Here is a 20,885-nt window from a genome sequence, read left to right on the forward strand (position 1 = left end):
AGGCTGTCTGTGGTGTGGACAAGGCAAATGATGGCCACAGAGCCAGGAGAATGTCTGACCTTGGTCCCAGAAGGTCAGTGATGTTGTGAAGGAGGCAAGGGACCAGGCCCCGGACCAGACTTCTTTTGGAGATGTTGCTCTTGGAAACCCCGTGGGCTGAGAGGGCCGTGGTTCTCCTGTTTCCATTGTGCTTGTAGCAATCGCTGCTGTTACTGAGCACTTGTTCTCACTGAGAACTTGACTAAGCCTTTTGCATGTAGCCCACAGAATCCCCTGAGGTGGGAACTGCTAGGTCCCCATGTCATGGCTGCGAAACTGAGTTACAGAGAGGCCACACCAATCAGTGAGTGAACCTGTACTTGAACTCACATTTTCTGACCACAGACATATGCCCTGTCCCCAACACCAGAGCTGGCCTGACCCAAGGATTCAGGCAGGGTGTGTCTAGCCACTTTGTTGCGGCTGTGGTTTTCTAGGGCTAGATGGTCAGTCTGAGATTCATCTTGATAAGAAAAGTCAGCCTTAAATGAAGTGTTTGAAAGAATCATAAACTTACAGAAAAGGTGGAAACATGATACAAAGGACATTTGCCCCCTGCACCCTTTGAAAGTAAGCTACCCACCTGGTGCCCCCATCTTCCCCAAGTATGTTAGGTCGCATTTCTGATGAACAAGGACAGTCTCCCCTACCTGCAGTACGGCCTCCAGCCAGGGAGGGGCTGGTGTGGCACCACTGCTGGCTGACCCTCGGATCCATTCATGTCCCACCCGTTGTGTTGTCGTGTTCCGTGGAACAAGAGGGGCCATTCCAGAGTCACACACATCTTTAGCAGTCTCTTGAGCATCCTTCAGGCTGGCTGAGTTCCGCAGTCTTTCCCTTCCCTTTATGCCCTGGATGATTCTGAAGATTTCAGGCCAGTAATTTTGTAGACTGCCCCTCAGTTTGGGTTGTCAGATGCAGGAATAGCACAAAATGATGGCATCCTGTCCAGGGGGACCTGGCTTTGGCTTGTCCCATTAGACTTGAGGAAGGGGGTATGTGCAGCCTTCTCTGGAAAGGTCCTCTTTTTCGCCTGTGTAATTGCTGTATCATATTATGGGGGGATGGGGGGTATTTTGCAGCTATGTAAAGAGCATGTTTCATCAAATTTTCAATGTATTTATATATTTTTTAATATCCACAATTTATTTGTATGAACTGATTTCCTGTTTTATTTAATGGTTATTATCTGTTAGTGTCGTTATGTTTTTGATGCCGAAACAGCCCCAGTTGAGCCAGTGGGAGCCCACCCAGGCTGAGCCCTTTGATGTGTCCTGTCATGCTGTGAGTGCTTCCTCACTTCTGGCACAAGGGGTTTCAAGCCCCCCTTGTGTTTTGCCTCATCATTTCCTAGCCCTGGAATTACATACTCGTTCCTCTCAGGAGCCTGAGTTTATTTGAATGGAGAGACCAAGACCTGGGCACTGGGGCGCCGTTGCTGTTGGGCTGTCACTTCTCCCAGGCCCTCTTAGTGACAGGGCTGAGGAGTAGGGGCGTTTGTGTCTCTTTATATGTGCATGTCCGTCTGCATCTGTACTTGTTTCTGTATCTACTGAGTTTTCCTGGTGCCACTGGGACTTGCTAGTCTTGCCCCTCCTGTTTGGTCCCTTTGCTGATGAGGAACCTGCCTCTCATTCTTCCTGTGTTACTTTGACCAGTCCCCCTCCATGTAGTCAGCCTATCATTACCACTGTTGTCCCCTGACAGGGGCACCCTCTTCATCAGCTTGGGCTCTTGACTCCACACAGGGCACTGCCCACTACCCCAGCCTGGACACTCCATGCCAGGCTCCTCCTACCCCCACCCTGTGGGGACACCCCCCTGTAGCTCTGCCCTGTCCTAGCTGCTGTGGCTCCCCTGCCACAGGTTCAGGTGCCGCCATGTCTCATGCCACCCTGTGGCAGAAAAACTTGAGTCTTTCAGGACATGAGTGGAAGAGGAGAAACCTAAATGGATGTTAAGCATTACTGCTTCCCTACCCTGGATTATTGAGGAAATATATGGTAATTTGAGTTATTTTGAAGGAAAGACAAAATATTAAGAATGAAATTAAAGTACCCCTAATTCCACTAATATCATGGTTCTTTATTTTTACTCTTTACATTGAACATAACTGTTTATTAACATTTTTAAATTCAAGCTTTTTGGGAGGTATAATTGACATAAAATTAATAAGATATTTAAAGTGGACATTGTGGTGATTTGATGTTTGTATACATTGTAAAAGGATTCCAGTTGCTTATAATTGTATGCCATTATATAATGCTGCAGTTAACACCTTGATCCACAAAATCCCAATTTTGTTAATTGCTGTGTGCATGTAATATATCTAGTTATAGAATCCAAGTTATAGTGTGTATTCAACATATATAGTATTGATAATAATTATGCAAAATTAATGTACAGAATGTAGTATGGTTTTCTATACATATGTATATACATATACTGTAATTTATCCACATTGGGATTTTTCTGGTTTGTCTTAACCCAAGTACTTTTTCCATGTCATTAAGGGCCATTAGAGGATGTGATTTTTAGTGACAGTGCACTTTTATTTCACCCTATTCTCTCCTGATGAGCACTGAGGTTCATAATTGTTTTCTTTTTTGTGTGTGACAGTGAAACTCCTGCTCCCTAAATCTTGGTTATATTTCCCAGGGTGCAATCTCTATACAGTTGGAACCATTAAGGCTGGGCTACTTGTTGCCCTCCACAAGGGGCTTTTGGTCCACATTCCTGCCTCTAGGGGGCATGTGTCTTCCTACCTTTTGCGAAGGGTGACCCTTTTCTTTTTTCCATTAAAAAAAATTGGTCCAGGATGATGATTAGTAGAACAGAATGTTTTTTTCATAGCCTCTGGCTGTTAGTATTTCATAGAAGTTGCTTGTTCATGATAAATGTATTTCTGTGCTGTAGGAAACTCCGGGACGTTCTGCAACAGAGGCTAATAAAATTCTTCGTTGACCAGAGTAAAAAAGATGCTGAGAAATATGCCAAGTTTTTTGAAGATTATGGCTTGTTCACAAGAGAAGGCATTGTGACCACTGCTGAACAGGAGGTCAAGGTAGGGTCTAGGTTTCTGGGTCTTTGTAGCTGCCTTGGGCTGTGGAGGAAGCTGGTGGAGGCCAGAAACCTGAGCTTCCCAGGATATGCCAGTGGTATATATGAGCATCCCAGCTAGGGCTTGATAAGTGTTAACTTGGTGTATTCGTGCTTATTAATGAGGACCTATAATGTGTACATACGCACAAGTGTAGCATCTGATTAAGGGCACGGCTGGCCGTGTGGGTTTCCACATCCTTGTTTTGACCTCCATTTTTCTGCTTTCTGTCCACATTTTGTCTCCATCACGTCACTCTTTCATTTGGGCCCAGCCCCGTACATGCCCTCCTGACTCCTCCCTGTGTCCCGAATGCTTGGCTGTGCTGTGCTTGTCCGTGAGTCAGTGGTATGGAGAAGGCAGAGTTTATGTCTTCGGTCATGTGCAGGCTGATGGCATCAGGGACCCAGGCCCCTCCTTGTTGCTGCTCCTCTGTCTTTACCAGGCATCTCCTACAAGGAATCAAGACTGCGCCAGCAGTCACAATGTGTTTCCGCTGACGGGGAGGAGGACAAGGCTCTCCTTTAAGGACCCATGCCATAGGTTGCACACCGCACTTTCACTTGCACCCCATTAGTCAGGACTAATCACCTGGTTAGAGGAAGGCTAGGAAATGTGGACTTTACACCCATGCCCATGTGCCCGATGTGACTGGGGACGGAGGGAGGATGGCGGGTCCAGGAGCAAGTCTCTGCCATGGGGACAGTGGCTACTCCTGGGGTGGGCACAGCTTGTTTAGAAAGCTCCTCTCTGTGAGGCCCTGGGCCACCGGGAGTGGAAGATGCTCTCCGAAATTCTCTGAACTTTTGATGTGCGGCCTGCCAGACCTGGCTAGAGTCTACTGTGGCCTCTAGCAGTTGAGCCACTTTGGAGGCCATCCCTGGGCCAGGCCTCTATGGAAGCTGCCCCAGCTGCAGAATATGGTGGGCCCACCAGTCGGGGGTTGGACCAGCAGAGCCTCTTCTCCCTTTAGCTGTAAACTTCCTAAGTTTGTGCCAAGCTGCTCTGGAGGCTTTCCGAGCGAGGACCTGGAATGAGCAGTGACCTGCCCTTTGTTCTCAGGAGGATATTGCAAAGCTGTTGCGATATGAGTCCTCAGCGCTGCCTCCGGGGCAGCTGACCAGCCTCATGGACTACGCCAGCCGCATGCAGGCCGGCACCCGCAACATCTACTACCTGTGCGCCCCCAGCCGGCACCTGGCTGAGCACTCACCCTACTATGAGGCCATGAAGCAGAAAAACATGGAGGTAGGTGAGCGTCGGGGCAGGCTCAGCTCCTGCAGGCTTCTGAGGTGAGGGTGGGGTCTGAGCACACCAAGTGGGGAGAGGGTTGTGTGCCTTCTGCTTAGGGGAAGATGGCTGAATGCCCAGGATCGGGGAAAGTCAAGCAGTGTGATTTGGCATCCAGGGGCACAGAAGCCCAGGCTAAAGTCTGCCCTCTAGTTTGTGTGTTTCTGTAGGAGGTGACACAGGAATTTCTCTATAAGTAGAGTTGCTATTTCTACTACTGAGACATAGCCAGAGCCTCCCTTCCCACCCTCTGGTAAACTGCCTCATGTACAAAGGCCCAGGAAGCCGCAGCATCCGGTGTGACTCTTCTGGACCCTGGGCCCTGCCTGCAGCCCTCACTCCCAGGACCCTCTGTGTCATGGGTGGAGTCTTCTCCAAGCCTGATGGAGATGTTCTTGGGCCCTCACAGGTTCTCTTCTGCTATGAGCAGTTTGATGAGCTAACCTTGCTCCACCTTCGTGAGTTTGACAAGAAGAAGCTGATCTCTGTGGAAACGGACATTGTTGTCGATCACTACAAGGAGGAGAAGTTTGAGGATGGGTCCCCAGGTTGGTTCTGTCCCTTCTCTCTAGGCACAGGCGTGGGTAGTGGCTGGGGAGTGCAGATGAGGCTGGGACGACCCAGGGGCTGGCACTAGTTGCTGCAGAGCCTCCTCTGTCCTACAGTGTAGGTTTGTAGGGATTTTCTTTTCTCTTACCTCTCTGGGGTCACTAACCTGTGTGAAAGCAGCTGTTTGGGAACACCTTAATGATGAATAGAAAACATTCCATTTAGGTTCCCAGGTCTGTCCAGTGCCGCTTCCAAGTTGGCTTCCTTAGAGAATCTGAAAATGTCTTTTTAAAGCCATAACAAAACTGTATGGGCCTCAGGACAACCAAAAACATCCTTCTGAGGTTCAGGTTTATCTGTTGTATTTTAGATGGTAAGCATCTTTGTGCCAGTGGCCATGGCTGGGGGGGAGGGTGGTGGGGCTTTGGAAACTTGGTGTTGGGACATCTACATTTCAGGCTCCCAGTGGGAATGAGGCGGAAATTGTGGAGAACGGCCTCTGAGCTCTTACTTCTGTCCTTAAGCTGATGACCGCCTGTCAGAGAAGGAGACTGAGGACCTGATGGCCTGGATAAGAAATGCACTGGGGTCACGTGTAACCAATGTGAAGGTGAGGCCTTCTGGAGATAGGCCACTACTTGGCTGCCACGGCTCCAGTGACCACACAGCTGGCTGGCCTGAGTTGCTGGCCTGGTGGGAGTTCTCCCAGTGGCAGTTGAAGCTGTGATAGGTGGAGGAGACCAGGCATGTCACTGCTGCTTCTTTGTGTGAGCTTACATGTGTGTAGCCACATATGCCCAGGGGTGTTGCTGCGGCAGGAGAGGCAAGCTCGGATTGTCGTTTTCTCCACTTTATATAGTGGGTGGGAACTGAGAAAGTGAAAGGTGAGCAGCCAATGGCCTGGTGGGCAGGTAGAAGCAGAGAAGAGGGGTCTCCAGCTGCCTACACCAGAGCCATCCCGGTCCAGGCCCCAGAGGAACTGTGGTGGCCGAGAACACAAGGGGGTCCACCACAGCCCTTGGGGAGCTTACAGTCCTGTCGAGGTTCTTCCTTGGGGAAGGGCTTCAGAGGCTAGGAACTAACAGGTCCAGCTCAGAGCTACAAGAGAAAGCCAGCCACCGAAGAAAAGCCCAGTGGTCACCCCAAGGGACAGGCTAGTGTCCAGGGTGGGGCTGGCTACGAGGAGAGGAAGGTGGGCTTGGGTGGCTCTGTAGGAGTTAGCGGGACTCTGAGTGGGAGAGAGGGGCACAGATCAAGAGAAGGGACTCGTGCGAGGGAGCCTCTAGAACCAAGGCATGCAGCCCTGACCGGCATGGCTCAGGTGGTTGACTGTCATCCCACAAAGCGAGAGATCGCTGGTTTAATTCCCAGTTAGGGCATGTGCCTGGGTTGCCGTCTCGGTCCCCAGTTGGGACACATACAAGAGGCAACAGATTAATGTTTCTCTCACACATCAATGTTTCTCCCTCTCTTTCTCCCTCCATTCCTCTGTCTAAAAATAAATAAATAAAATTAAATCTTAAAAAGAAAACCAAGGCATGCAGCCAGGATTCTTCTGTGTAACTTGTTAACTGTGTCCACTCTTTATGATAGAGACTCATTTAAACCTCAGGTGACTAGGAGGGAGGTAGAATTATCCCCATCTTATGAAGGGCAGGAGGCAGAGTACAATCCTAGGTTTGAGTTAGAGCTCAGGTGCTTCTCAGTACCATGCTACCAGGAAGGGCGTACCCTGAGCCCAACACGCTTAGTAGAGTCTCTCATGTAAGGCAGGAGGCCAGAAACCGGGGTGGGGGGTGTGGCACAGGGGAAGGCCTGGTCAGGGAGTGAGGATTGTGACCACTTGCTGGGAAAAGATGTATTCGATGAAGTCAGCCAAGAGGGAGCCACAGAAAGGGGGTGGTGAGAGTGAGGTCTGCAGAAAGGAGGCTCCAGCCATCTAGAAGGAACAGGTGGAGGGAAGGGACTGCACGCTGGACCTGAGGAAACAGGACAGCCAGGCTCAGGTAGTCTCAGACTGCTGCTGGAGGACTTGGCAGTGGCCCCTGTGGAGAAGAGAGGTGTGAATGACACCAGGCAAGATGGACTTTGGACAATAATTGACACATCAGAAACTGGTGGCTTTGGTGGTAGGGGGGCGGGGCATCCAAGCAGGATGCTCTTCTAGGAACGGAGCAGCAGTTCAGGCTCCCATCTTATTAGTGATGATTGAGAGGGAGGTCTGAGGGGTCGTCCCTGGAGACTTATGTTCTACCTTGTCACCTGGGGAAGCTTTACACCTGGTTAGGACTGCCAGCCCAGGGTCCCCCTCACCCCTGGTCCCTGGCCTTGCTTACAGGTGACTTTTCGACTGGACACCCACCCTGCCATGATCACTGTGCTGGAGATGGGGGCTGCCCGGCACTTCCTGCGCATGCAGCAGCTGGCCAAGAACCAGGAGGAGCGTGCTCAGCTCTTGCAGCCCACGCTGGAGATCAACCCCAGGTAAGGCTGCCAGCATGCGTGCTTCTAGCCTGTTGGGTGTTCCTTTAAAATTGTGTTTTCATTCATAACACATAGGAAAGGTTGATAAATACAGTACGCATGTAATCAAACTAGTAAATTTAACTTTAAACTATACCCATGTAAAGTTTTTTAAAAAAAGGACCTTGATGGTCCTCATATGCTCCCCATTTTCTTGCCATTAGAATTCTGTCCTTCTCAGGTAACCACAGTCCTGACTTGGGATAATTATCACTTTGCTTTATGGCCTGTTTGTGCCTCCTTAACAAGCACAGTTTTGCCTGTTTATGTGAAGTCTTACTTTCTTCACTCAGTGTGTGAGAGACCTCTGTCTCTGTGGAGAGTGGCTGTAGTTTGTTTTCATAGCTGAGCAATATTCATGGGTTGAATCTGCCTCAGCACAATTATTTTTTCTATTTTGACAGACATTTGGGTGGTTTCTGTTTGGGACTTTTGGGAACAGGTTGCTCTGAACATCCTTGTCCCTGTGCTGACACACGTGTGCATATGTGTTTCTCTGAGTTGTGCACCCAGCGGGAAACTGCCATATGCTTCGCTGGGCTGGCTCATGCCCCGCTGCCTCCAGCGTGCTGGTGCCTGCCCCCGCCGCAGAGCCTGAGGACCCACAGGTCCCTACTTTTACTTACTTAAGGCCTTGGCTTTCTCATGACACATCCTATGAGACTTTACTCTTGTTCCTGTTAGGTTCTTTTTTAAAAACTGGTTTGTAGTTATATTATATACTTTATCAGTTGCAAATTTCTCTTTTCTTTTCAGCGGCATTAAGATGTCTTTTGGTCTGTGGTCATACCACCCCGGAACATGCCTGATCTAGTCTAATCTCTGAAGATATCTTTTGATGAGAAGTTTTTCATTTTAATATAATCAAATTCATAACTTTTTGTTAGGTGCTCTTATGGATCTTAAGAAATATATCACCCTGGCCAGTGTGGCTTGGTTGGTTGGTTGGAGCATCATTTTGTAACTGAAAGGTTGCAGGTTGATTTCCTGGTCAGGGCACATTCAGTCCCTGGTCTGGGCGCAATCAATTGACATCTCTCCTGTCCTCTCTTTCTAAAAGCAATGAAAAAATGTGCTCGTGTGAGGATTTAAAAAAAAGAAATCTATCCCTGCCCTGGCCAGTGTGGCTTGGTTGGATCTGTCATTCAGTAAACTGGAAGGTTGCAGGTTTGATTCCTGGTCAGGGCATATAACTGGGTTAGGGCGTGTGCAAGACAACTGAACAATATTTCTCTCACATCGATGTTTCTCCTCCTCTCTCTCCCCATCTGTTCCCTTCTCTCTAAAATCAATAAACATGTCCTTGGGTGAGGAATTAAAAAAAACAAAAATGCCTATCACTAGGGTCATGAATTTATTCTGGCCTCTCCGAGCGATCCAAATTGCCTTCTCCATCCGAGTATCAGGTGTCTATACACGTGTGTCTGGTCTGTTGGTCTGTCTTTAGCAGTACTGCATTGTCTTAACCACTTAGCTTTCCTTCAGGCCTTCGCATTCAGTGATTTCTCCCCTTATTTCCCTTCAAGCATGTCGTGGCTACTCCTCACTTGTGTATAAATTAATTTCAAGTTAGTATACTTACGATATCAATTCTGTTAGTATATTTATAATATCGACTCTTTCCATCCATGTATATATATTTACTAGGTCTTATTTAATGTCTTTTGTTAATTTATGTTTTCTGTATAGCTCCTATATACTTTTTTTTAAGGCTATATAATAGCAGATGTGAAATAACTTTATAAATTATTAAGTACCAGACACATGTTTATTGGTGATACTGCAAATCTCAGCACCACAGGAAAGCTCAAGAGTTTAGTTTTCAGTCATAGTGTTCATTCACTGGACTGCAGTTGCTCCCCAACTAAGTTTGGTGCTGGGACTCCTCACTCCATTCCTTCACCCCCATGGTAACTTTTAATTAGTTCATATCCTATATACTTTTTAAAAGTTTTTCTTTGATGTGTTGTAGTTATTGGATATTTTGAAATTTTCTAACTATTGAAGATAAGGTTTTTTTTGAAATTGATTTTGTATACAGCAGTAGTTTTTAAAAATTAAATTACATAAATACTTTACCAAAAATGTTAAAGAAAGTTAAAGAAAATCCAGCCTTATTCCTCACAAGTAACTGTAGTTGATTTGGTATATGTTCTTTTGGACTTTTATCTCATATTTTGAGGGTTTTTAAAAATTTTTTATACATAGTACATGTCTAAGTTTTTCATTTGTCACTTTATCGTAAGTATTTTCCCATGTTGCTTTAAAACCGTAAATGTTCTTTTTTATAAACTACTGGGGAGAAGGGGGAAGTGCCTTTTACATTTTCTGAGCCAAATTACTAGACATGGAATTACTGGGTAAAAGATGCTAAATTGGCTTGTGGCTAGTCATGCAGTGTGTCAGACACCCTGCCATAAGAGCTGTACCAAATTATATGGTGTGTGTGCCTCCCTCTCCAGGAAAGAATGGGCTTCCAGCCAAGTCCCTGACAGAGGTGGATGCTGATGCCAACTGGACACCCACTTGATTTAACCAGTTCTGCACAAAAGTAGTTTCATAAGAAATATGTGGAAATGCTTGTTTTCATTGCCAAAAGGGTTTACTTAAATAAAAAAAAAAAAAACTTTATTGATTTTTGAGGCCAAGGGAGAGAGAGGGAGAGAAGCATCAACTGGTTGCCTCCTGTACATGCCCCAACTGGGGATTGAACCCACAACCCAGACATGTGCCCTGACCAGGAATCAAACTCCCAATCTTTTTTTTTTTTTTTAATTTGTTTTTAGTTTGTTTCTTTGTTTATTTATTTGTAGAGAGAGAGAGAGAAACATCACGGTGTGGTTGCCTCTCACTCACACTCCCAACTGGGGTCCTGACATGCAACCTAGTCATGTGCCCTGACTGGGAATCGAACCAGCGACACTTGGCTCGCAGGCCGATGCTCAGTCCACTGAAACTCCCAATCTTTTGATGTATAGAACGATGCCCAACCAACTGAGCCGCACCGGCCGGGCCAGGCTTTATTATTTAAGTGCTATTTGCCTTTAACGTTGGTAATATGTTCACATGGCTGAGAATTCAAAAGAATCAAAGTTTATAATAAAGTTTCCCTATCTTTGTCCCCAACCACATTAGGTTGGTTTCATGTGTCTTTCCAGAGATGCTGGACTCTTCTGTAATCAGATTCATCTGTGGCTTCCTCTGTTAAACAAGCAGTAACTTGTTGTACAGGGGTCCTTACCTTTTTAAAAAGGGAATTGCTAAGTCTCAGCACACCATCCATATTTAATTTCTTTTTTTTTAAAGATTCTTAAAATTTATTTTTAGAGGAATGGAGGAAGAGGGAGAGAAACATCAATGTGTAGTTATCTCTTGCGCACCTCCAATTGGGGACCTGGCCCGCAACCCAGGCATGTGCGCTGACTGGGAATCAAACCAGCGACCCTTTGATTCACAGGCCAGCACTTAATCCACTGAGCCACACCAGCCAGGGCTTGGCATATTATGCTTTATTATTTCAAGAAAGGTAAAAATGCAACTGACATGCAAAAAAAAGATTTGTGCAGTGTATGGAGAAGGTGCTGTGACTGATCAAATGTGTCAAAAGTGGTTTGTGAAGTTTTGTGCTGGATATTTCTCACTGGACGATGCTAAACGGTCAGGTAGGCCCGTTGAAGTTGATAATAATCAAATCAAGACACTGAAAACAATCAATGTTACACCACGTGGGAGATAGCCAACATAGCTCAGAATATCCAAATCAATAGTTATTGGTGAAAATGAAAAATGTGTTTTATGGAAAAAAACACATGAACTTTTTGGCCAGCCCACTATTTTGCTTGGAAGGACTTTTCCTCCTGAGATTATAAAACATTTCCTCCCTGTGTTCTTCTAAATTTTTACATTTAACATTTGATCCTTCTGGAATTTGCTATAGTCTAAAGAATGAGGTGGGAAACCAACTTGATTATTTTCTGGTTGGTTGGCCTGTTATCCTGTAGTTCCCACTCTTGCGAAATGCTATCTTTAATCAGGTACAAATTAAAATTAAATTCCTGTATGTGTGTGTAGCTCTTCGTACGTTGTAGACATTTTTGCACTAACTGTTGCCTTTTCATTTTCTAGAACTAAACTGTTTATTACTGGAGCTTTATAAAATGTTCTAATACCTGGGACTTCCTCCTATAGCTTCTCCTGGCTCTTCCATATTTATTTTATGAATTTTATATTAGATTGTTTAGGTATAAAATTAAATTTTTGGTATAGAAGAAACATTAAATGCATGGGTTAATTTAGGGGAAGTTTCACCTTTAATTATGGTCTCTCTAAGCACCAATATATGCCTTTTTAAATATTTATGTAAGTTCTTCTTTCCCTTCAGTGTTTACTTTATACCAATTTTGGTACTTCATGCATTTTCTAATATTAGAACTCTTGGGCGTTCCTTTGGATATATAACCAATCATATTATCTGTCAATAATCATTTACATCTTTCTAATTTTTATGTGCCTTAATTTTTTATACTGGACTTTCCTATTGTTACAGAGTTTTGAATGTTCTGATAACTCCAAGAGCTCAGAAGTTAATGGCTTTTGTGCTGGGGGCACAGCCCTGAGCTTACTTCTGGGGGTTTCTGTTGCAGGCACACACTGATCAAGAAGCTCAGTCAGCTGAGAGAGAGTGAGCCGGACCTGGCCCGGCTGCTTGTCGATCAGGTGAGTCCCTGGAGGCTGGCCAAGAGCCTGAGAACAGAGGGCTGCCACTTTGCGAGCCTGCATCTTCCTTTGAGATTGGACAGCTCGGTTTCCTCTGAAACCCTGTTTTAAGAAGGAACAGCTCTCTTCCTTTCTTCTCTCTGCATTAAGATGTCAGTGAGCTGGAACTAGGAAAGGGCCCTTCCCATTAACAAGGTTACCGCCCTGCCTTTCAGATCTATGAGAACGCCATGATCACAGCAGGGCTCATCGATGACCCCAGGTCCATGGTGGGCCGCCTGAACAGCCTGCTCGTCAAGGCGCTGGAGCGACACTGATGGTGAAGGCTGTACCTAGGGGCCCAGGGGTGCAGCACAGCAGCCGCGAGAGCCCTGCATCTCCCCTGTTCTGTTAAAGCTCCAGGGGACATGACAGTGGAACCGTGTGTCTCTGCCATGGGAAGAGGCGCAGGAAGGAATGACTGGATGCCACCAATGAGCACACCCCCTTGTGAGCTTTATTTACTTAAATTAAAAAGTATTTCTAATCTAAATGTTAGACTGTGTGCATACTGATGGTAAGTTACTGATGGCAGCAGGTACAGTGAGACTTTCCGTCCCCTTCCTCAGGCTGGTGTAGTGGTCGGGGGACAGTGGGAAGGGAGAGAGGGAGCGCTGGCCCTGTGCTCAGGGAACTCGCACTGGTTTCCTCAATGCCATCCCCAGGACCTGCGTATGACAGCAGGATTAGCCGTCATCTTCAGCTCTCTGCGCAGGTCCCCAGGAGCAGCCACATGCAAGCTACAGAAGCTGGAGGTCTCCAGCCAGGGCCCTGGGACCTGCTGTCATCAGGCTTTCTTCAGCGTCACCTCCACCGGGTAATGGTCGCTGATGGCTTGGGCCTGTGGAGAGACATGCAGTGATCACAGGGGTGCCCATGCACCCAGACATGGCGCTCTGTCCCGTCCGCCTGGGAGGAGGCTCCCGGGGCTGTGGACAAGTGGTTCTTTCAGGTCAACCAAAAAAAGCAGTGACTGCTGTAAGTCCTGTGGAATGGGTTGTCACTCCACCCCTGCGTCCTAGGGCCCCGTTAGAGCAGTCTGTGAAGGGTGGTCACTTACAGTCTGGTTGCTTAGTCCATATGCAGCCTGGAAGTCAAAAGGAGCAGCTGAGTCGGGAACAATGGCATGTTGGAGCTGAGTTCCAGCGACCACAATCCTGCAGCGCCAGGCACGAGAAAGTCCCCTTCAGCCCGCTGTCTGGCTCTGCACACTTAAACCTGAGACCCCAGCATGTCCTGCCAGCTCATTCTAACAACTCTTCCCCAACAAGCTGAGCTGAGAGTCCTGAGCACCTCACCCGGCCCAAGCACCTGACCTTCACCATCACAGCTCCAAATGACCCTGTAGGAACCAGCTCCCATCTGGCCTACACGGCCCTTGGGGTGTCACTGCTCAGGAAGGCCCCCTGCTTCCACTAGCCTTGTACCTGGCCAGACTCAGATCTGGGTGTGCCCAACCTGGCACCACTGGCTGACCCATACACCTGGGACTGCTCAGAGGAGAAAACTGGCATCATGTTATCCCTCCATGTGCTCTTCTTAAAACTACGCAATGCTGCTTTTTATTCCACGTCATCAGTGGGCTAAAGCTCAGGAGGGTGTCCCCTCAGGTCCTGGGAACCATATCTGAAGCTGGGCCTAGATAGAAGTCACAGCTGCTTGTAGAGGTGTGTCCCCATCACTCCCCTGGGTCTGCAGAACCCATGGGGTGCGTAGACCCGGCTCACCTGTCGTAGGCACAGTTTGTGGACGTAACTGTGGTGTCAGCAGTGTCAGGAATCAGCCACTGGAAGGCGGGGATTGTGCGCAGTCGGATGGATGGCCAGTGCGAAGGGGTCACGTAGCTGCAGCCAGCATTGAAATCGCCCATCAACATGATATCCTACCAGGAGAAACCAGTGGATTGGTCCAGGGACTGAACAGCTCCCTTAGGAGCCCATAGGAGCCCGATCCAACGTGTGGGGCCTCACCTCCATGTCCCACTTCTGCCGGACATCCAGGTAGACATCATAAAGAAAGTTGATCTCAGCCACTGCATCTGATGGGGCCGCGTGTAGGGGGATGATGGCGAACTCCTTGACCTCTAAGGAGAAGGTGGTTGTGCTGAGCAAGGAGGTTACGGAGGGCACATGAGACAGTCCAGGGTGGAGGGGAGGGTGGACGTTTCTCCAAGTAACTTCAGCATAAGACTGAAGCACTAGGGGTGGGGAAGGCAGCAAGCTCCCCAAAGGGGTGCGTGGCAGGGGTCTGGGAAGGGTCAGGGAGGGGCCCCTTGGCCAGGCAGGGCAGAGGACCCTCTGGCAACAGCACTCACGGGTGAACGGGGAGGAGAACTTGACCACAGTTGGCTCTCGGCTGAAGGTGTCGTTCCCACAGGGCTCACAGCCATCGTCATACTGGTAGGAGTCCACTACTGTCACCTGGTCAGGTCTGCAGAAGGCCAGGCCAGAGGGTGCTTAACCTGAGGCTGGTGTCACTGCCTCACCTAACTAAAGTGACCTGTTGTTGCAGTCGGGGAGGCCCAGTCTAAGCTTGGATATCACACAGACCCACCAGCCCGCAGCTCCTGGCCATCCACGTCCTCTTGCCTCTGCCCATGTGGTGAGGCCTTGGGGCACAGCAAGCACTTGGGAGAGTGGGCAGCCCAACTTGGATCCCGCTCTGTGGCCCCCAGTTCTTAGGCCCTCCTTGGAAGGAGAGGCTCCTGAGCTTTCTAAAACACATGCACTCCCACCCCCCACCCATACGCCTATCAGAAATCTCAGAGGAGGGCCTTCAACTCTGCCCATGTTTTACCTGAACAAGAAGAGGTAGCGCTCCTTATAGCTGTTGCGACCCAGTGGCTCACTGACTATGTAGTGATAGGTGTTGGGATTATCTCTAGATTGAAGAAACAAATATACCAGTCAAGGGACCCACAGGAGACATCTGTCTTCAGCAGGGCTCCTGCCCACATCTTTGTCCTTGGGGCCTAGCCATAGTGGCACCATACCCTGAAGGGATGGTCACTGTCACTTTCACTCACTGATTGAGTCTGTCCAGCAGCTTCCCCACGGCCGTCAGGTGGCTGTCTCTGACCTCCTGGACCAGAACAATGTCATAGCGGCTCAGGATCTAGGGACAGGGCCACAGGGGTGCTGAGCGGGGACAGGCTGAGTGGAGGCTGCAGTGTCAGCCCTGCCTGCTCCAAGCCAAGCTGCTGTTCCCTAGGGTGCTTTCCCAACCATCTGGTTTACAGCCTGATGTCAGCCACAGCAGTGGCCAGGGCCCTGTCCCCACAACTGATGGGAGGCTGAGAGCAGAGGCCCGAGTCTGTGATCACCTTTAGGACAGGCCACTGGCCCAGTGTTCACAGGGCCTTTTAGAGTACCCTTCCCCACCCCAGGTTCCTTGGGGACAGGCTGGTCCAGACTTACCTGCACAATGTAGTTGGAGAGGGTGGCATTGGACATCTTGGTCTCCCCGAAACACCGGATATTGAAGGCTGCTATTCTCAGGGACAGGGCCACATGGAACACACCAGCTAGGGTGAGCAGCACTCCCATCAACCTGGCACCCTTCATTCTAGAGGAGGGACATTCACATGTGGGTCTCAGCAGGGACAGTGCCCCTCTTCCCTCATGAGTCCATTCGCCTGGAGGTGGCGGAGCCCAAGGCTGAGTAACTGTCTTCATGGGCAGTGCTGAGGAGCCAGGGTGAGCCTGAACCCTCTCACCAGTGTCCAGAGAGCCAGACAACACAGGGCCAAGGAAAGGACCCCGGGGTCTTCTCATCCTTCCACCCACCAGAAGACAGGCCCCTGTAAGGGTTGCCAGCCTGAAGAGGCTCCAGTGGTGGGCTAGTGGTGAGAGACACTGGCTCCTTACCCTCCCAGCTCCAGGCACCCACCTGACCAGGATTGGCCAGGGCTCTTCCCAGTTTGGCCACAATCATAGAGAAATCCTAGGCCTCTGGGTGTGGTACCCACCCTCCAACTGGCCACAAGTCACATAGCCTTGGGGCACTAGACACTCACCTGAAAGGTGACTTCCACCAAAGGATGGGAATTGTCCCAAGGACCAGGCGTTGATATTCTTTGGTATTTTTCCTTTTGTTGCTTTAAGAAAAATAATTTACAAAGGTAAGTCTGCTAAGACACAAAGCTGAGAGGCCCATGCAGAGCTGCGACAGCTCTGAATCCCCACAAAGAACTCATTCCGCCTGCGCTTTTAAAGGATTAGGCAGCTGTGACCTTTCCAGAGGCATCACCTGAAGGACACAAAACAGTGGTGCTACCTGTGTGGCTTTTCCCACGCAGGTGAGTGATTGACATGTGTTTATTTTAACAGGCACAATTTCTTGGTGCTATAAAAAGCACCTGGTGATGTTTGCACTTAAAGTCTAATAACTGGGCCAAAGGCTTGTGTGTCCTTCACATGTGCTGCTCTCCCAGAGAGGGGAAGCAGGTGTGCTCTGGAGGGTGAGGTCCTGGCTGTACCCATTTGCAGGGCTTGAGGTGACCTCGGAGCACGTGGTCAAGGCCAGACATCCCATGCTGCATGTTGCAAATGGAAACCCATGGTGGCTGCTCTTTGGCCCTAGAGTACACCAGGTCTCTTACCAATACTAACTCCTGCTTCTTAATTCCTCAGCTATGAGGGCTGCAGGCAACTTGGCTAGAAGTTGGGGCTCTATGGGGTACATAAGCGATGTAGCATTAGGAGCTGCAGGGCTTGGGTGCCAGGAATGGGTGGGAACTGCACGGCCCACCTTGGTTGCCAGCAAGGCAGTGAAGAGCCTTATTTAGGCAAAAAAAGCCTGTGCATTCAAGGTGCAGGTAACCTGAGTCACAAGGACACAGGCAGCAACTGCAGGTCCATGACAGGCCTTGGGGCCAGTCATTGCTTTTTAGAATCCTTGATTTGCCTCTTTGTATTAATTTCTCATGGCTGCTGTAATATGTCACCACAAACTTGGCTTAAAACAAGAGCCCTGATGGGTGTGGCTCAGTGGGTTGGGCATTGTCTCACAAACCCAAAGGTCACCAGTTCGATACCTGGTCAGGGCACATGCCTGAGTTGCGGGCCAGATCCCCAGCTGGGGGTGTGTGAGAGGCAACCGATCGATGTTTCTCTCCCTTTCTCCCACCCTTACCCCATCTCTAAAACTAAAAAATTAAAAAAATTTTTTAAGAAAAATAGAAATTTATTCTCTACGAGTTTTAGAGGGCAGAGTTCAAAATCCACTTCACTGAGCTAGAATCAAGGTGTTGAAGGGTTGTATTCCCTTCAGTTGCTCTATGGGAGGGTCTTTCCTGCCTCCAGCTTCTGGGGGCTTTGGGTGTCCTTGGTTTGTGGCCATATGTCTCCAGTCTCTGCCTCCATCTTCACACTGCCTACTTTGTGTGTCAGTTCTCCCCCGGCTCCTCATAGCGACAGGTGACTGAATTTAAGTTCCTCCCAGATAATCCAAGACCATCTCCCCATCTCAAGGTCCTTAATCACATCTGCAAAGCCATTTTTCACCATGTAAGTTTCAGGTTTCAGGTTCACAGGTTCCAGGAATTAGGACATGGATACCCCATCCAAGGGGCTCCACCCCATGGGGAGAAGGCCGAGTCCCTTCCTGGGATGGAAGCATCTCGCTGTTTGAAGGCGGTGCAGGGCTGTGGGGGGAGCAAGGGTGGCTTGAGGGCAGAAGTCAGCAGGGACCAAGGTCTAAGTCACAAAAGTGCCACAGATCAGGCCAGCTGGTCATGAAGCAGGAGGACGCTGAGAGGATTAAGAACAGTTTATTAGGTAAATCAACAAGACCAGAACCTCCTGAAGTAATGAAAATATGCAGATGGACAGCTCTGGCTGTCAGCAAGAATGCTAATCAACTTGTATCCTTTGATAAGGTCTCTGACAGATGGAATCAGGTGGCCGGGTCCTCAAGCTTCCAGGAGTCCCGTGATAGCCTTTTCTAAAGGTCTGATTGCTGATTCTCCCATTTTCAATTCCTGAAGATAGCTTTAAGCATGTCAAAATCCATATGCCAACCACCAAGCAAGACCATTGGCCTAAATCCTTTTCTTCCATGCGTCTCTTTCCTGGACACACTTGCCAGACATTTTGAGGGGTGCATGTGAGCAAACCTAGAGTTTTTGTTTGTTTGTTTGTTATTTAAGCAGCATGAAGCCTTTTTATTGATAATTCTCCATATACACAGAAGTCCTTTAGTTCCTCTCCAGTATAAATAAAGCACAAGGTACTTAACTCTCATCTCTGAACAGGACAAAGGAGCTCGAAGAAGGGGGGACACCAAGGCCTGCCTGGTTCTCCAGGGACTTCCACCTCACTGGTCTGGAGCAGACCCCCCGTCTTCCCAACCCTAGCAAGACTGCTTGGCCTGGTGAGAAAGCTGGCCTAGGATGGTCTTGGTCTCCCCAGCCTCCCTCCTGGGTCCCTGCTTAGGGTATAGAAACTTCTCCACTGCCTATGGGCTCCGAGTCCCAGGCAGCTCAGGACTTAAGGGAAGCATCCTACAGCAGGCGAAGCCCCCATCTTCCTCAGCCAGTCCATTCCCCATGCCACATGTTCCCAGGAACCATGCAATAAATAAATACTTCACAAAGGCAGGGCAGCTCCCTGGTCCAGTATTTGGCCAGAACACAATCGGGTACCTGGCCACTCCAGTTCTCAGCATATGTGACAGGCACCTGTCTGTTGGCACCCCTGTCCTCTGAACCAAATGCTGCCCCTTCTATCTGGGGAGCTCCCAGGCATGGTCCCTGCTCTCTCCCCAATATGCCAGAAGGTCCCAACCTTGGCCCCACTGGTACAAAGTGCCAAGCTCTGTTGCCATGTTGGCTGCCTTCAGAGCTAAGCCTGCATGAGAGGCAGCACAGCCTGAAGAAGAGCCCGGCCCAGGAGTCAGGGATTTGGGGGCCCAGAACAGGCTCACTCACTGCACCATCAACCACTTTGAGCCTCATTATCTTCATCTATAAAAAGGGGATAAAACCACCACTGCTTTCCTCTTAGGGTTATCTTAATAATCAATGGATATAACATTATGCCACAGAAGAATCATTTCACTTTTTAAAAATCCATCTATCCCTAAGACCCTATCAGAGGGTGTCTTTCCGTCATTCTTTTACCTTTCCCTCATGGACCTCTTTTCTATCAGGCAACTGTTGCTGTGTAACAAGCAACCCCAAAATTCAATGTGTCCAACAATGTGCATTTTTTTCTTCCTCATAGGCCCACAGGTCAGCTGGGAGGGTTCTGTTCCCTGGACCTCCTCTGGGACCAGGTGAAAGGGGCTGCAGCTACTCAGGCATGCTCATCTAACATGGTAGAAGGTAAAAACTTCCCTAGGGGTAAAAAAATAGATGATGCTTCAGCTTGGAATCTGCACGTTGCCATTTCTTCCCACATTCTCTCAGGCTTAGCCAACAACAGGGCCAAGGCCAACACCAATGACAGGAATCAGGGATACGCTCCTGTACCAGGTCCCACACTGGAAATGCAGAAGGTATGTCAGGGAAGGAAAGGGGCTTCTGGCACTTTTCAAAGTCACATCAGCAGGAAAATGGGCACTGAGAGCTGACCACTTTCTCTGATCAGGGTGAGCTACTTTTACATCAACCCTGAGAGTCTGCTAGCCTCTTTGGTTAAACATGCACCAGATACAGGTAGGTGGAACAGCACATCACAGTGAAGTTGGAGTTAGTCTTGAGCTCAGATGTGGCTAGAATCAAAGGATAAAGAAAAAGTTCTCTAAGCACTGAGTTGGGAAAAAATGACTCCAAAGGAAACCTGACAAGCGCAGGCCTTTTAAGCGATAATGAGTGCCACGAGACCCTGCGGCCTGTCCCCAAGAGCTGTGGGGGCCAGGGGTGACAGCTGCACACCAAGGTATGGCTCAGGGGAGAGGGATGCCCACAGATCCAGAGGGAAATGGATAGGGCACAGAACTCTGGTTCCCAAAAGTGTGTTGAGGCACCGTTGGCCCCACAATGAACTCTGACACCACAGGACAGTTTTTTTTTACTTTTGAGTAGAGTGATTCTCAACATTTTTGGATGCCTCATGGTTTCAACATATCTTGCTACATCTCTTTCTGTGATTTCATGTCTCTGCAAAGCTATTATAGGTTTCTGGAACTTATTGAATAAGCAAATACTGTGTGGAATCGGTGTGTAACAGATTTAAGAAAAATCCAACAGGCACACACATTTTATTTGTAAGTAATTATGGTTACTTAAAAGTGGAAAACAAGCACCAACAAACAATAGGAGTCACAAAAATGGGGAGACAGAGGAACAACCCCCCATCGAAAGGAAAGGTAGAATCCCCAGAAAGAGTGCTAAATGAAATAGAGGGGAGCAAACTATCAGATATGGAAGTCAAAACATGGACTATGGAGAAGCTCAATGAGCTCAGCAGAAACTACAGGGAACTCCAGAAAAACTACAGGGAACTTACTGAGAATTACACCAGCATGAAAAAGGATACGGACGCTATCAATAAGAACCAGGAAGAAATGAAGAATACGATCTCTGAATTGAAGAACACAGTAGAAGGAATTAAAAGCAGGCTAGAGGAAGCAGAAAATCAGATCAGCGAGCTGGAGGACAACTTAGACAAAAACTCCCAGACACTGC

General features: G+C 48.5%; 2 protein-coding genes across 2 annotated transcripts in view; one reads left to right on the top strand and one right to left on the bottom strand.

The window, feature by feature from the left end:
• Window positions 1-12,749, top strand: part of TRAP1 (TNF receptor associated protein 1) — a 63,713-nt gene extending 50,964 nt beyond the window's left edge. Inside the window, exons 12-18 of the mRNA XM_090277123.1 lie at window positions 2,956-3,103; window positions 4,202-4,387; window positions 4,839-4,977; window positions 5,503-5,588; window positions 7,317-7,462; window positions 12,145-12,217; window positions 12,433-12,749. Of these exons, the coding sequence (XP_090133249.1) occupies window positions 2,956-3,103; window positions 4,202-4,387; window positions 4,839-4,977; window positions 5,503-5,588; window positions 7,317-7,462; window positions 12,145-12,217; window positions 12,433-12,534 (880 nt within the window). The 3' untranslated portion in view covers window positions 12,535-12,749. The remainder of the gene's footprint in view (window positions 1-2,955; window positions 3,104-4,201; window positions 4,388-4,838; window positions 4,978-5,502; window positions 5,589-7,316; window positions 7,463-12,144; window positions 12,218-12,432) is intronic.
• On the bottom strand, window positions 12,692-16,452 carry DNASE1 (deoxyribonuclease 1). The gene is made up of 9 exons (XM_090277124.1): window positions 16,272-16,452; window positions 15,673-15,820; window positions 15,282-15,370; window positions 15,053-15,136; window positions 14,571-14,686; window positions 14,227-14,339; window positions 13,984-14,138; window positions 13,317-13,413; window positions 12,692-13,097 (listed from the first exon to the last, which is right to left on the bottom strand). Exons 2-9 carry the CDS (start codon window positions 15,817-15,819, stop codon window positions 13,044-13,046), a joined length of 855 nt encoding a protein of 284 aa, XP_090133250.1. The 5' UTR covers window position 15,820; window positions 16,272-16,452; the 3' UTR covers window positions 12,692-13,043.
• Between the last annotated feature and the right edge of the window lie 4,433 nt (window positions 16,453-20,885).

The sequence above is a fragment of the Furipterus horrens genome, unplaced genomic scaffold (genome assembly GCF_987537825.1).
Source record: "Furipterus horrens unplaced genomic scaffold, mFurHor1.1.pri manual_scaffold_5, whole genome shotgun sequence".
Lineage (NCBI taxonomy): Eukaryota > Metazoa > Chordata > Mammalia > Chiroptera > Furipteridae > Furipterus > Furipterus horrens.

Coding starts and splice junctions, on each gene's coding strand:
- DNASE1 (XM_090277124.1), bottom strand. CDS start 15,819: ATGAAGGGTGCCAGGTTGATGGGAGTGCTGCTCACCCTAGCTGGTGTG. Junction 15,137..15,281: donor CTGCTGGACAGACTCAATCA/GTGAGTGAAAGT, acceptor TCTTCAATCTAG/AGATAATCCCAACACCTATC. Junction 14,687..15,052: donor CGCTACCTCTTCTTGTTCAG/GTAAAACATGGG, acceptor GGCCTTCTGCAG/ACCTGACCAGGTGACAGTAG.